This window comes from Paramormyrops kingsleyae, chromosome 7, assembly GCF_048594095.1.
Source record: "Paramormyrops kingsleyae isolate MSU_618 chromosome 7, PKINGS_0.4, whole genome shotgun sequence".
NCBI classification, from domain to species: domain Eukaryota; kingdom Metazoa; phylum Chordata; class Actinopteri; order Osteoglossiformes; family Mormyridae; genus Paramormyrops; species Paramormyrops kingsleyae.
Window position 1 is genome coordinate 22,855,001 of NC_132803.1, and position 15,326 is coordinate 22,870,326.

General features: G+C 39.1%; 3 protein-coding genes across 6 annotated transcripts in view; all 3 read right to left on the minus strand.

Annotated features, from left to right (window-relative positions):
* The window catches only part of usp20 (ubiquitin specific peptidase 20), a 161,149-nt gene that overhangs the window by 56,528 nt on the left and 89,295 nt on the right, over window positions 1-15,326 (minus strand). The gene's annotated exons all lie outside the window — the stretch shown is intronic.
* Window positions 361-5,828, minus strand: st6galnac6 (ST6 (alpha-N-acetyl-neuraminyl-2,3-beta-galactosyl-1,3)-N-acetylgalactosaminide alpha-2,6-sialyltransferase 6). Of its 2 annotated transcripts, XM_023807817.2 has the most exons (7): window positions 5,768-5,828; window positions 4,686-4,762; window positions 4,002-4,052; window positions 3,730-3,921; window positions 2,695-3,104; window positions 2,418-2,525; window positions 361-1,444 (listed from the first exon to the last, which is right to left on the minus strand). In XM_023807817.2, exons 2-7 carry the CDS (start codon window positions 4,707-4,709, stop codon window positions 1,255-1,257), a joined length of 975 nt encoding a protein of 324 aa, XP_023663585.1. In that variant the 5' UTR covers window positions 4,710-4,762; window positions 5,768-5,828; the 3' UTR covers window positions 361-1,254. The 2 variants fall into 2 exon arrangements, with proteins under 2 accessions (XP_023663585.1, XP_023663588.1); XM_023807820.2 differs by lacking the exon at window positions 4,002-4,052.
* Window positions 11,275-15,305, minus strand: st6galnac4 (ST6 (alpha-N-acetyl-neuraminyl-2,3-beta-galactosyl-1,3)-N-acetylgalactosaminide alpha-2,6-sialyltransferase 4). 2 transcript variants are annotated; one of them, XM_023807822.2, is made up of 7 exons: window positions 15,215-15,305; window positions 14,289-14,355; window positions 13,849-13,923; window positions 13,581-13,724; window positions 12,825-13,234; window positions 12,492-12,599; window positions 11,275-11,476 (listed from the first exon to the last, which is right to left on the minus strand). In XM_023807822.2, exons 3-7 carry the CDS (start codon window positions 13,858-13,860, stop codon window positions 11,275-11,277), a joined length of 876 nt encoding a protein of 291 aa, XP_023663590.1. In that variant the 5' UTR covers window positions 13,861-13,923; window positions 14,289-14,355; window positions 15,215-15,305. The 2 variants fall into 2 exon arrangements, with proteins under 2 accessions (XP_023663590.1, XP_023663591.1); XM_023807823.2 differs by lacking the exon at window positions 15,215-15,305 and having other exon boundaries at window positions 14,289-14,761.

Here is a 15,326-nt window from a genome sequence, read left to right on the forward strand (position 1 = left end):
ACTGTGAAGGCTATGCACATGACATCACAGCAGGCGGAAGTCACCGCGCTCACAACCACTGAGTGTCCAATAGACTGAGGGGCAGCGTTAATGTTCAGCTGGAATGCCGCAAAAACACATCTAAAATAGGAAAGAGCTGTTGTGCGATTGATTGTACAAATAGATTTAACAAGAAATATGAGCTCTCTTTTTACAGACTGCCAAAGTATCGGATGTGGATCAGTCACATATGGCCGATACCCAATCTGTCTAATAGGTCTGGATCGGTGCCGATACCGATCCGAATATCGGATCAGTGCACCTCTATGTGTTATTTGGACACTTATTACAATCAAATGAAACAACCAATAACAAATAATGTTCTCAAAAACATTATATCATTCATTTCAATATCTGCATGCCTTTTACAACTAACATTGTTCTGTAAAGTAGAACAAAAAGTTTCATAATAGTAACATTCTTCTTCCACAATTCTCACCTATTGTCACAAAACAGCATATATGTGTACATTAACAAACTTGTAGAATCAAGTATCAGATGGAATAGTACATTTGTAGTCATACTGCCAGACAATGACACTTCATGGATTCTTGTCAACAAAGAATAATCTGTACACAGATGCTAAAATATTAGCACTGTGAGCAACCATGGGTATGTGGATAAGGCATGTGACCAAATGAAATCACACAGTAAGTACAAAAGGTTTTGGTGATTTGTTCAAACATCACATGTTGGTTACTTACTTCATTACATTCAGTGTCTAAGAATTTTCCCAAAATGCCATTTGTTTCAGTGGTAAGTAGTTTTTCCAACATCAGTCAAAAAACTATAAACATGTAAAAATACATCTTTAGGAAATCAACGTATATAATTCTTATTTACAAATCATTAGTCAATCTCAGAAAGTCCTACTTTCAGAGAAATGAACACATTCTCAAATTCATAGCTTTTTTCTAGTTTTAAACAATGAAACATTCAGTGCTTGTGGAGGGCCTACTAACATGGCTCTTACCTTCTATTCTGATAGTTCCCCATACATTATTACTTGATCTATGGCATTCCCTGTGTTCCGGGTAAACCCAGCAAGAACACCATAAGAAATCAAACCAACCCACCCACATATCTCCTGGTTAGCAGATCTTAGGTCGTGATTTAATACATTTGTGTGAATGGGATCTAGAAGGGTCTGGACGTAGCCAGTGTCCTGCTCTATCACCTACCCTAGGCTGCGCGGACGTAGAACCATTCCTTGCATCACCACCTCGGATGGGAAAAGGTGATGTTGTAAAGCTTGGCCCAGCGCGCAAACACTTGCTTCTCAGTAATGAAGCGATGATGGTTTCCCATACGCCCTCTTTCGTTCTGCAGATAAGTCAGGCATTCGTCTGGGCCCCTTGGCTTATAGTAGTGGTATGGCATTTTGCGTTTTGGGTGGGGCCCCGTTCTGTGAAAATAAATTAGATGAACATTATTGGTCCCAGGAGGAAATTCTGACGCATACAGCAGCAAAGTACATTGCTCCTAGACAAACAAATTTAGTGCCAAACAGACAAGGTGCAAAAAACACATAATGCAAACAAAATGCTGAAAAACAAATTATTGTGCAATGTTAATGAAATTAAGCCAAAAAATAAATTAGCTGATGGTATGTGTGCAGATAGAAAAAGACAGCACCTAACTTTTGCAATTTTTTCTTTGCAATAGTGAGCGTCTGTTGCTATTTGCATATTAACCCAGATTATGAGATGGAACTTCAGCAAGGTATTTATCAACGGCTTTGTAATGCAATATATGTGATGGTTATGAAAAGCTATTAATCAGGACTCGAGATTAGTGCTGAAAGTAATAATTTCTATTTTAAACATTTAATTAGCAGCCTGACTTCCTTTCAAATTTAGTCAATCTATTTTCCATCTCAAACAAACTGTGGATTTCAACGCTCAAATTAACACAAATTAAACAGATATTATATATTTTGTCTTGTTTTTACATTTTGTCTATTCTAAATAATGAATATTTTAAGATAAACAACAAACAACATTCTTTAATGCCAATTTAGTTATTTTTGGCACCCTTCTGAGAAAAGCCTTTATTTCAGGGTATCCAAAGTACCATATAAATAAAATGGTTAACGGAGTTGGCCCTTTTTAGATTCACTGATACTGCATTAACAATTCCACTGACCAATCACAAACTTTTTAAAGTAACAAGGTCTCTTCCATGGAGGAACTGTGTTGTGCACCTTGCAATCTTACTTTAGTAAATTATAATGCTCTGCACAGAGGAGGTCACCTTGATAAAAGACACTGCACCACATTTCACATTCCCTCTCCGTGCAACTGAGGTAACTTCTTCTGTTAACATTTGCAAGACTGGCAGCTTCTTATAGGCAATGCTGGAAAAAATGTCCTACTTACACACAGTAATTAGGAGGAACCATGCCATACACATGAATGCTGTCACAAATTTCGATGGCGATCACCATGGTAAACCACCCGGTGCTTAGCCAAGATCGAGATTTCGCCCTGCAGAGATTAAGGCAGCTTGTAAATCAAATATATCATCAGACGAAGAAACATTTGATGACTCAGATGTTAAGATATCAAAATGCCATACAAATCATACACATCCCCTTTTCAAGGGTGCCTGAACCCTTAGAATTTTCTTATCCAACCCTGTTTTGTTCCTCCTCACCTGTCCCGGCCTGTTTCCTTCTGGAACAGGCTGTCGAATTTGCGCATCTTGCTGGGAGCGATGGTGAAACTGGACAGGTTGGAGAAGGTCATGCTGACCCTTTGGATCAGGCGGAAGAGGGTGCTTTTGGAGTCCTTCCCGATCATGGTGGGGGGGGCCCAATACACAACGACAAGGTCTGGGGTCTTGTTGAGGAACTCGCTGGGGTGGCGGGCTACCCGGAACACGCTGGAGTGGGCCACCACGCGCAGCGTGCTGCGATTGCCCACGTCCGGCTCAAAGCCCGTGGTGGGTGCATCGTTCATACGAATCACACACTCCGTCTGGTCAATCTCATCTCCAGCACCAGTGCCCAGGATGTGACTGGAGCTGGTGACCAGTGCACACTGGCGACAATGCAGGGTCATGCTCTATCGGAGGGCAGAACCCAAAACAAGCATTTAGTCTCTCGTTTCAAAGTGTTACCCCAGCATAACAATCAGCATGTTCATTTGGTCGCAGCACAGAAGTGTCTTCTCAGCAACAGACAGTTAATCTAATATCCTCTATAAAAGCCCTCAGTGAATCAATCCAGTGGCTTTTACAACTGAAGAAATGATGGAGAGACACTCCATATCACTATAAATAATTAACTGGAAATCCAATCAGCAGCTCATTTAGAGCAGTCCATCCTAAAGTTACGTTATGAAAGTATTGCTCTTAGTGTATTTACTACAAAGTAAAATTAAGAACATAAGAAATTTACAAATGAGAGGAGGCCATTCGAACCATCAAGCTCGTTTTGGGAGAACTTCACTAATAGCTCAGGGTTAAAATCTTATCTAGCTCTGATTTAAAGGACCCCAGGGTTTTAGCTTGCGTTACACTAACAGGAAGAAAAGTTTTGTGTATACATTCTGCAAAACTGAAAACTGATGACATGCAACACATTTTTTTTTCTAAACTACAACTATGGACAGTTGTCAGGCTCAGTATCGAGATTCAATGACACATGTATGGTTTAGGGAATGGTTGCTGAATAGCTCCTGACGGTACCTTGTTGCCGTAGACCGCTACATAGCCCTCCTTGCCCGCCCACTTTTTAAGATCCGTGAACATAACTTTATGGTGGAAGCTGTTATGGAAAGGGCTGTAAATCTCACTGCTGCTGTTGGAGCTGAACAGTATCAGCAGTGTCGTTATCAGGAAGATGGTAGCCAGGATGATCTTCTGCCTCTGCTGACCATGCTGCCACAGAGAGTGATTCATGAGCGCAGAGCGAAGGACACGGGGTCAGAACACCACACACATGCAAACTCACGACTCACAACACGCAGATCCCAGATCCACATCCAGCCTGTCAGTACATGATCTCTGACCTGTGACAGTTCAAAAGTAAAAACTACATGAAAAATGTGGCAGGGGTGGCTTTGTCGTTTCCAGGGGCCTCTCTCACTTTGGCCGCCCCCACCTCCACTGCATACTGCTCTGCTAACATGTGTACCGCCATCCACAGAATTAGCACACTGTTAGTTAGCTTTGCATTGCTGTACATAAACATAAACATTCTGGTGTTTTAAATAAGGTGTGTTGCAGATCATAAATACGTATTATTCATTTACATACAAGTTTGTCAAAGTGTTTAGGAAACCCCTTTTTCCATATTTCATAAAAATGTATATTTATAAAATGTAAAAGTTTTCTATTGTATGGTACAGTGGTACACTTTAAGAATTTTGTTGTACATGCTCAATGACAAAGATATTCTATTCTAATTTATAATGCTGTTCTTGCAAAGATCTAGTCACTAAGTATTGTTTGTTAAATTAAAACAAATACATTCTGTTACAATATACATATACAATACATATACACAATATTTCATATATTTGTATAAACTGATAAAACAATAGTGATAGAGATTATATTTCATACGAAACATTATACACAAAAAACTGGCTGCAAATTTTCGCACCTATAATGTCCATTTTACCATATAATATCCATCTTACCTTATCTATTGGCCTTTGTCCCATGCTGTATTAAATCTAAATTCACATCTTTTCAGCCTTAACGTTTCTTTTGGTCCCTACAAAGAAAATGCACAACAAATTTAATTGTAAAAATCATCAGTTTCAAGTGCAGAACCTTTTAATGAATTATAATACACACACACACCATACAGTCGTGTAATCATATCTTTTTGGGGACCGCTCATTTATTTCTATGGGGAAAATGCTAATGCTAACTATGACAACCTTAACCCCTACCCAGCCCTAACCATAACCGTAATCATAAGAACCAAACAAAATACAAGTTTTTTTTTTTTTTTTATAGTTTTTTAAGTTTTTTCATTGCAGTCACGGATTTTTATTAAATGGAGGTTTCCCATAAGGTAAAAAAAAAAAACAAAAAAAAAACGGGTAATCACCACGTTGTGAGGACATTTGGTCCCCACAAGGTATGGTATACCTGGACCTACACACACACGCACGCACTTTACCATCGGTTTGACCATAACGTTAACATTTTAGCCTAGGTCTTTATGTTATTAAAATGTAATTATTAAAACATACTCGTTTACCAATTACATACTAGTTAAAGTATCCTTACTCCACATTCTACTATATTGGCGTGCTACCTCGATAAATATTAAGTGAAACCTCAAGTCTATTTAACCTTGTGTTATATATACCATATTCCTCTGCAAAGCCCTATATATGCTACACAGCACAGTACAATACAAGAATATTCGCTTTCACTTCGTTTTTTTGTTTTTACATCAGAAACTCATTAAAATATACATATATATATATACCAGAAGTCGTATGCGGAGACTGCAATTTACATCGTTTTAGACAAATATCAAGCAATACACAAAAATCAAAACGTTCACGAAAAAACAGATTTGTGCAAGAAGTGGATCAAGTGTAATAATCATATAAACTTCGGCAAAAAAACAGTATGATCTAAACGCTGGGTGTGAAAAACAAGCGCGCCGCCGTTATGATCCCGTTATCTATACCGCAAGTGACCGCGCACAGTCAATACGCCGCTAAACGTGCCAATACACAGTAACCATAATGGTACTTACGGGTTAAAGACCTTGGTCTTTTCGCATCAGTAAATGGATCAGCATTTAAGTAATTTAATCAGTAGAACTCATTCCTCCATATTCCTGCAACAGAGAGGGAGGGACCTGGGCCGCGTCATCGTGATATATTGCATGACCCGATGACGTAAAACGGCAGCGGACTGATATGCCCAATACATATTGTGCCTGATTAAAGTTCTCTCTCGTGGTTTTACTCAAGTTTTACGTGCGATCACCCAAAGAAATTATTTAAATATCTCAGTTCGATTGACACGATCATGTACACAAACGTACAGTACAGGCCAAAAGTTTGGACACACCTTCTCATTCAATGTGTTTTCTTTATTTTCATGACCATTTACATTGGTAGATTCTCACTGAAGGCATCAAAACTATGAATGAACACATGTGGAGTTATGTACTTAACAAAAAAGGTGAAATAACTGAAAACATGTTTTATATTCTAGTTTCTTCAAAATGGCCACCCTTTGCTCTGATTACTGCTTTGCACACTCTTGGCATTCTCTTGATGAGCTTCAAGAGGTAGTCACCTGAAATGGTTTTCACTTCACAGGTGTGCCTTATCAGGGTTAATTAGTGGAATTTCTTGCTTTATCAATGGGGTTTGCGTTTAGTTGGACGATCATTTATTTTTCAACAGGACAATGACCCCAAACACACCTCCAGGCTGTGTAAGGGCTATTTGACCAAGAAGGAGAGTGATGGAGTGCTGCGGCAGATGACCTGGCCTCCACAGTCACCGGACCTGAACCCAATCGAGATGGTTTGGGGTGAGCTGGACCGCAGAGTGAAGGCAAAGGGGCCAACAAGTGCTAAACACCTCTGGGAACTCCTTCAAGACTGTTGGAAAACCATTTCAGGTGACTACCTCTTGAAGCTCATCGAGAGAATGCCAATAGTGTGCAAAGCAGTAATCAGAGCAAAGGGTGGCTATTTTGAAGAAACTAGAATATAAAACATGTTTTCAGTTATTTCACCTTTTTTGTTAAGTACATAACTCCACATGTGTTCATTCATAGTTTTGATGCCTTCAGTGAGAATCTACCAATGTAAATGATCATGAAAATAAAGAAAACACATTGAATGAGAAGGTGTGTCCAAACTTTTGGCCTGTACTGTATATCTACTAATATGTGTCTGCCGCTAATTAATTTTTAAACATTTTGAAAGCTTATTTAATGTTATGCAAGTCAGTAATTTTATCTTTTCTTCAAAAAATCTATTAAATTCGATGCCTCTGCAAAGGCTGACTGTCACCATTTTGTGATCGGCTCCAGGTTCAGGTGAATCAATTAGCCCCTGCCCCAGTGACAAGCAAAGGTACAAATTGGTACCTTTTTTTCTGAGTGAGCCATAACATTAAAACCACCTGCCTAATATTGTGCATGTCCCACTTGTGTTGCCAAAACAGCTCTAACCCGTCAAGGCACGGACTCCACAAGATCTCTGAAAGAGTCTAGCTGTGGTATCTTGCACCCAGACATCCTGTACGTTGCAAGGTGGAGCCTCCATAAATCAGACCTTTTGTCCAGCACGTCCCACAGAAGCTTGATCAGATTGAGATCTGGGGAATCTGTTGGCCAAGTCAACATCTTGAACTCTATTTCGTGTTCCGCAAACCATTCCGGAACAATTTCTGCAGAGTGGCAGGGTGCATTATTCTGCTGAAAGAGGCCACTGCCATCGGGGAATACCGTTGCCGTGAGGGGGTGCGAATTGGTCTGTACTTGGGAGAACATGCAAAGTCCGCAATGACAGAGACAGGGGCGAAACCCAAAGTAAAAATCTGGCAGGCTATGGTGCAGAGTCACAAGAGCCCCCTTCATGTGGACAAAGATTTCTCTGCACCGTTTTCAAAAACAACACCAGGAATTAATGTATTTTTAAGAGTAATACTTACTATGAAAAAATGTTAAAATCCAATTATATGAGCAATGGCAAAAATAGTAAACGTGCAGATGGTATTACAGATGGTCTTTTTATGAAACTTGGTACTGCTATTCTAACAGTATGACAGTATGTTTAAATTGTGTATCTACCAAAACAAATTTCTTGTAATTTTTGAATGTAGCAAATAAAAGGATTTTCAAATCTTCAAATTTGTATTTTTTGGTCTCTGGCAGGTAGGATATACAGTTTTGGAAAAACTTAAGAGACCACTGTATATTTTTTAAACAAATCTGCATTTTTAAATCCTGGTTTAATCCTGGCTTTCGTGGCAGAAGACTACACTGTGCAGCAGGTTGCTTCTAGGTTTAAAACTTCTAAGACAGCGGTATACAAGAGCAAGATGAAGCAGGAGACATTGGGAAGGACAAGAAACCAGTCAGGTAAACGATATTCTAATGCAAGAGATGACCATTAACTTATCTGACAGTTTCTTGTGAATCGTAGGAAGACATCAAGTGACCTTCAAGAGGAATGGGAAACATTAAGTGCAGGTGTGAAGTGCACTGCTAGGACAGTTTGTATCAGGCTCCTAGAAGCAGGACTGAAGTCCCATAAAGTAAGGAAGAAGCCCTTCATTAATGAGAAACAGAGAAGAACCAGGCTGCAGTTTGCAAAAAATATATATTATTCACAGACACACACCCATAAGTTGAGAAATGAGTGAAACAAAAACTTGTGCTGTGGTCTCTTCATTTTTTCCACAGCTGTATATTATGTTTCCACCCACATTAACAGGATAGTATCAAACAGACTAACAAAATGTAAATACACTTTTTACATATGGAACTTCCTTTAGAAACTGGCCAAGCTACACAGGGGGCCCAGACAATACACAGTAATACTGTATAATAATATACAGGACTATTAAATTATATCATTTCAGCTCTGAATATATTTCGTCAGTCACAAGTTAATACATCATCATTTTTCTAACATTTCTTATGGTACCTTTAAATCTGTTTTTTTAAACTGCTTTTTCCATTTTCCCCAAACTGCAATGTACAAGAATTCACTAAAAAATATTCTCAATTGCATCACACAAAAACAGAACTACAAAAACAGCAGCAACAGATAGGTGACAAAGAGTTATATCTACACTGATACAACCATTTGATCTTGACATTGAATTTAAACACCATAATACAATAAATACAACAAAAAAAAATTACAGAAATGTTTTGTTTCTAGTGTGGTTAGCTTTTCAAATAATTCAGCGCATGTCAGCGTGAATGAGAGGTAATTATGTAATGTAGATAAAGGTCATACTGGAAGCTCTACCTGGGGCTACAATCACCATTAAAACTATACGGCTGCTTCTGGCTCCTTCCCGCTATTTCAGAATAGCATATAATCATCAAAAACCTTTTCTGGTAGATAGTTACAGAAAAATAAATGTAATATAGCAAAGAATGAGCAACCAATGCAGTGATATACTTAAACGGTAGTCTAAAACCACTGTGTATCTAGTAGTAACTTTATACGTCAAAATAAATTCAACTGACATATTTTTATCAGACATGAAACCCACCACAATTAACAGAGAACACCTTGGGTGAGGTACTAATCGATCACGCGCACGCGCACACGCACACGCACACGCACACGCACACGCACACACACACGTAGTCATATCTTTGTGGGGACTCTCCATTGGCTACCCTTAACCATAAGTAGCCAAACAAAATATGAAAATACAAGGCTTTTGGCATTTTTACTTTTTTGATTGCATTCACAGATATTTGTGGGGACCTGAAAAACTGTCCCCACAACATTCAAATAACAGGCTTTTATCACTTTGTGGGGGGACATTTGGTCCCCACAATGTAATATAAACCTAATCCACACACACACACACACAAGTTGGTCTTCCTGTCTAAATGGGGACCGTCCATTCATTTCTATAGGAAAAACCCTAATCCCAATCACGATACCCTTAACCCCTACCCATCCCTAACCTTTACCATAAGTAACCAACCGAAATACAAGACTTTTGGCATTTTTACCATATTGATTGCAATTTGATTGAAAACATTTCAGGTTTTACTACACTTTGGGGACAATTTGGTCCTCAAATGTGATCTATGCAAACCCCCCCACACACATACACACAAAAGACAATTTAGAGACAGCAGTTTACCTAACTGCCTGTATGTCTTTGGATTTCAGGAGAAAACAGAAAACCCTGAGCAAATGGACAGAGACATGGGGAGAACATGCATCGCCTCAATTCCCAGCTCTGGAGGTTTGAGGCTACAGGGCTTCACACTGAGCCACTGAGCTGCTACCCATAAGATAAACTAACAAATATCAGTCTGTAGGCATGACCGATACTTTCAATATAGAATATCATTGCGAGAATGTATCTTGTGTAACAGCACAACATTACCAAATAGGGTTAAAACGCACAAAAAACTGTTGTTACATTGCTGTCAAAAAACACTGTTAATATGTAAAACAATTTATCTATCCATGGATATCCATGGACGTTTTTTAATGCATCATAAACCAACATACCGTCTAGATATAAGAAATAGCGGTCAGGTGATGTCTATATTTTTTTTGTAAACTTTTCCTTCAGTTTCTGGAAAACACATCTCACTTATCAAACTGGTTGTCTCTTTTTATATAAATCAAATAAATACAACAGAAGAAGTAAAACGACTAGAGTAAGGACTGAGTTTGGAAATCTCTGTAGTCGAAATCATACGGTTGTTTTCATAAATAGCCATCCAAGCAATATCCTCTGGTTGAAGTGCAGAGACCAAAAGGAAATCACACACAGGGTTAGGGTTAGGGAAATCACACACAGGGTTAGGGAAATCACACACAGGGTTAGGGTTAGGGAAATCACACACAGGGTTAGGGTTAGGGAAATCACACACAGGGTTAGGGTTAGGGAAATCACACACAGGGTTAGGGTTAGGGAAATCACACACAGGGTTAGGGTTAGGGAAATCACACACAGGGTTCCTTCACACTTCCCATTCGGTTCCCCTTCAGAAGATGCCGCCCTGGGCAATCTTCTCCGTACCAGGGTCCAACACTGGCTGCGACTAGACTGCTGGCTGCGACTAGACTGCATCGCTTCTGCCCCCCACGTGGCTAAAAAAAAACTCATCCGTGTTCCAAATGTCAAAGCATTTTGCTTTCCGTTTAAATTTGGGATCCTTAGCTAACACATTTGGTAGTGGCAAGTCAAACATGTGAGCATTGTAAATTGCAAGATATCCTACATCAGTATTTCTCGCTGGAGATAAATCAAGCACCCAGCACACAGACACACCTGTCAGTGTGATCCCTTTGCAATTTAGACAATGACAACCAGGTCATATTGTTGATTGAATCAAAAACATTAAAATCAGATTTTTTTTTTTTTTTTTTTTTTTAGAAATACACAGTAGGCCAATTCTTTGCAATACTCTAGAAACACAGAAATACTTTGATACTTCCTTTTCCCATACTTATCCAGAGTTGGAAAACACCAAAATCAAATTCCATACCTTTCCATTCTGCATAGGAACCCTGTATATAGGCATTCACTCCAGCTTTTCCAGCTCTGTCCAGGCTGGATGTTTGAACCGGATCTTTCTCTGTGAGGCCCACCTGCCGTAGATGGTCTTTTCGGTGATGTAGCGGTGGCCCCCGCGGTGCGCCCTCTCGTGGACGCGGTAGATTGAGCACTCATTGGCAGGGTACTTTTCGTAGTAGTGGTATGGGGCCACCGTGTGGTTCGCCTTGCTGCAATGACACACATGGCTCACATATACAAACCTCACTTCCATCAAGTGATTTATACTATTCAGTTATTTATTTAATCACACTTTGTTTTTACATATTGTACTATAAATGTTGCATTGCGTTGCCACTTTTGGTGAACGTAGCAGCATGACTGTACTTTCATTTTACACCAGTGTAAAGTGAAATGACCGTAAAAATTCAACCAATCACTTTAGCAATTTAACCCAATCGGGTGATTTTACAGTAACTTCATATTGTGTTTTAAAACAGATTTTCTATGGGTTTGAAACTTTAAAGCATTCAAAACAACAAGACTAGAACACATACACATGTATTCATATAATTGTAGTTATGCATAATCGAACGTATACTTTCCATTAACTTCTTATTTTACTATTCCACTTTAGAATGTTGTTTGTGTGCTTTTTGAATTTGTTTGCACTTTGTTTACTTCCCTGCTCTAAGTGTAGTGTCTTTGCACTTTCTCTTGATTTGCTGTACATTATAGCCCTGGCAGGGTGTGCTTGTTCCAGCATTGCCCCATGAGTAATTCTAAGTAGCCCCTTGCTGTGTTACTGTTAATACTTGTTGCACACTCCTGTTGTTGTGTGTGTGTGTTTGCCTGTGTCTTGTGTAAACCCGGTCCAATCCTCGCATGTCATTAGCATTGTATAAATTACCCACCACGTGTGATTTTTACCGTCCAGTGTCTGACCTCTATGTGTTTCCCTGGTGTGTTCAGTTCAGCGCTCACTGGGTGCCTGTTATAATCCTCATAAGGAGTGTAACAAAAGAGCGTGGTCTTCCCAGCAAAGAAGTCTCCCTGTCATTTGCCTTTCTTGCGAAGCCCTAATCTGCCTGTCGCTGCAGTATGTTTGTTTGAACCTTACATTCATTGCTGCCACATGCATGAGATTTTACTGCTGGGATCAATAAACAAAATCTTATCTTATCTTAGATCTGAACTGTTTCTTCGCTCATGTCACAGGTTTCCCTGAACGATCATCAGACCTACCTGCAGTAATTATCATCGATCATCCCGTAAACTTGAATGCTGTCACACATTTCCATCGCCAGTACCATGGTAAAGAAGCCAGTGCTTAGGAAGGCCCCAGACCTCATTCTATAGAAAAGAAATTGTGCTTAGTATACAACCCATATGCAGCCAGAATCTAGGCAGTCATGTTTACCTTTATAAAAAGAGGCAGGGAATATACAAACATTTGAGCTTTTCCTACAGTTGAAATTGAGACATTAAAACAACTTAGACACTCAACCATAACTGTGAGTGCTCATCAGAGAGCTACCCTCATCCTAAAAAATACATCTAATCATACTGAGTATGTACCTGTTTTTCCCAGTTTCCTTCTGAAAAATACTGTCACAATACTGAATCTTCTGCCTGGTCATCACATACAGTTTAACGTTGGGGTATTTCGTGGCCACTCTCCAGAGAGCGTTAAAAATCCTGCCTTTGCCATCTTGACGCATATTCTTTTCCGGGCCCCAAACAACATAAACGGTACTTGCAGACTGCTGAAAGTAGTACTTCTCCTTCTTGAGTAACAGCGGCACACTGGTGTGAGACACCACACGGAGATTGGTTCTGCTCCCAACATCCTGTTCATATCCCACAGTAGGCGCGTTGTTCATCCGGATCACAAACTCAGCCTGGTCTATTTCCTTGCCCATGCTGGACTTCAGCATCTGACCCGAGCTGGATACTAATGCACATTCTTTGGGGTGGATATCTAGGTACTGGAGTGAGAAATAAATATCGTGGGGACCAGTATTCGATAAACAATTAGACCTGATCAATCAACTGAATGGATGGATGGATGAAAATGGGATTTTCACCTGTGATACAGACTGAAGTAATACTACCAGGAAGCAGTGTGTAGCTCAGCGAGTCAGAACACATTGCTTACGATCGGAGGTCACCAGTTTGAATCTCAGGGTCAACAAAGTAATTTGATCACTGTGCCCTTGAGCAAGGCCCTTAACCCCAGATTGCTCTGGGACCTGCCTAGCCCAGCCTTTTTAGGTGGGGACCAAGGCAATAGCTGATCTATACCCAACAAAAAACCTCTTTTGTTTACCTTACCTGGTTCATTTGTACTGGTGTGATCCTGATATAGCCATGCAGTCTCTTATCCAGTGTAACATGGACTCCAATAAGGCCGGTTATGTGAATGTACCAAATCACTGACAGCGCTGTTGTGATGATCGCACAGATGCAGGGAAACTTCTGCCGACGAAATAATGATTTAGAAAAGTGAATTCAATGTTCAACTATGCACCTATTATATATAAAAAAAAAACGTTTTAGCACAGTAGGAGCAATTTTGACATTTAAAACCGAAATCCATTACCTGAAACTTCATTTCTCCCCTGTATATCCTGTTCCGATTTCATCTGTACCAGTCAAAGATGAAGGAAAGTACTTCCTAAAGATGAAGATATATTCTTTTACATCAACTAGATAAAGAATCTATTATTATTTAGAATGAAGAGAAAAATGCCGCCAAGGAGTCATATTAATGTCACATAACCAAGCACACTCAGTCATTACCTGATCATTGTTACTGAACCGGATTAATTGACAAGCTACTTAAAATTCCATTTATTCGATTGTTCTACGTGCCGTTCATGCAAGATATTCTATTTTATAGATTTAATTAATTTAGTAACCAAATTACACTTATCCAAATTAAACTTTAACTCCCCACCCGTTCAACTTACTTGACCTGTTTTAATATAAATAAAAACCAAAACATTTGTACTCGATACAAGTTAGTCTTATTTGACATACCCGTTGTAAGAGAACACTGTTTCCTCAGGTGAATCCTCATCTGTATTATTATGAGAGCTGCTTCGCTCTGTTGACAATGAAACAAGCGGACTATTATTAAGACTTGTAAAAAAAAGGAAATCCTGCAAAAAGAAATATGAGATTGGACGTATTTTGACATATGATATCTGCTTATGCTAATGATAATATGTCACCAGTACAGTGATTGCCTTAATGTCGCAAAGGCAATACAAATATGCTATTATCCTATTTCAACTTCCGTGATTTTCCTACTGGCATAGAAGACAGTTAAGCTACCAGAATCCGCCTATTTCACGTAAAACGGAACCAGCTATACCAGCATGACAGGGACATGAAAACCGTCCACATTTCAGCCGCTTATCCAGCATAGCGCTCCGGGAAACAGTAACTGTATAGATGCATATATTGGTAGAAGTTGTGAAAATATAACAGGTGATACATTATGTTCATTTTTATTATTGATTGATTATGTGTTACTGATATCGACTAACAAATGAGCAATATACCTAAAAGAAGATTACAATGTGGTGTAAACGGTTTTACTAAGGGAACACAGTGAAACCGTAAATGAGCTAGCAATGTCGTTAAATGAAAATACTGTAACTACAAAAGTGAGAGTTACAAATTACATGAAGGAAATATATAATAAAGCTGCCTTTAGGGGATTATAATTGTTATTATGGTTCTACAGTTGATCGAATAAGCAAAATTGATATTAATAAAATTAATATTGATAATGACTATACGCATATTATTGCCCAATATAAAACAAACTGAACCTTCAATATAGATACTGATAATTATTGCCTTATATTTCAGTAGAAAAATGTCGGAAATGAAGACCGATTAAGACCGGAAAATGAAAGTTATATTTTTACGATTGGCATACAGAAAGAGCAGCTTACCGCATACATCCGGCCGTTTGCACTCCGCTACCCAGGATTCAGCGCTTCACCGGAAGCAAGTGCCGTAGATTGTATGCTTCCGCTTCACCTCACCATAGAGTTTAATTATTGA

What these genes read in the sequence shown, in the direction of transcription:
- st6galnac6 (XM_023807817.2), bottom strand. Translation starts at nt 4,709, where the DNA reads ATGGGACAAAGGCCAATAGATAAG. An exon ending in GGATCTGGGATCTGCGTGTT is followed by an intron (nt 3,922 to 4,001) that starts GTGAGTCGTGAG and finishes TCTCTGTGGCAG; the next exon opens with CATGGTCAGCAGAGGCAGAA. An exon ending in TAGCGGTCTACGGCAACAAG is followed by an intron (nt 3,105 to 3,729) that starts GTACCGTCAGGA and finishes GCCCTCCGATAG; the next exon opens with AGCATGACCCTGCATTGTCG.
- st6galnac4 (XM_023807822.2), bottom strand. An exon ending in AAGGAAACTGGGAAAAACAG is followed by an intron (nt 12,600 to 12,824) that starts GTACATACTCAG and finishes TCTTTTCTATAG; the next exon opens with AATGAGGTCTGGGGCCTTCC. An exon ending in ATCGATGATAATTACTGCAG is followed by an intron (nt 11,477 to 12,491) that starts GTAGGTCTGATG and finishes GTGTCATTGCAG; the next exon opens with CAAGGCGAACCACACGGTGG.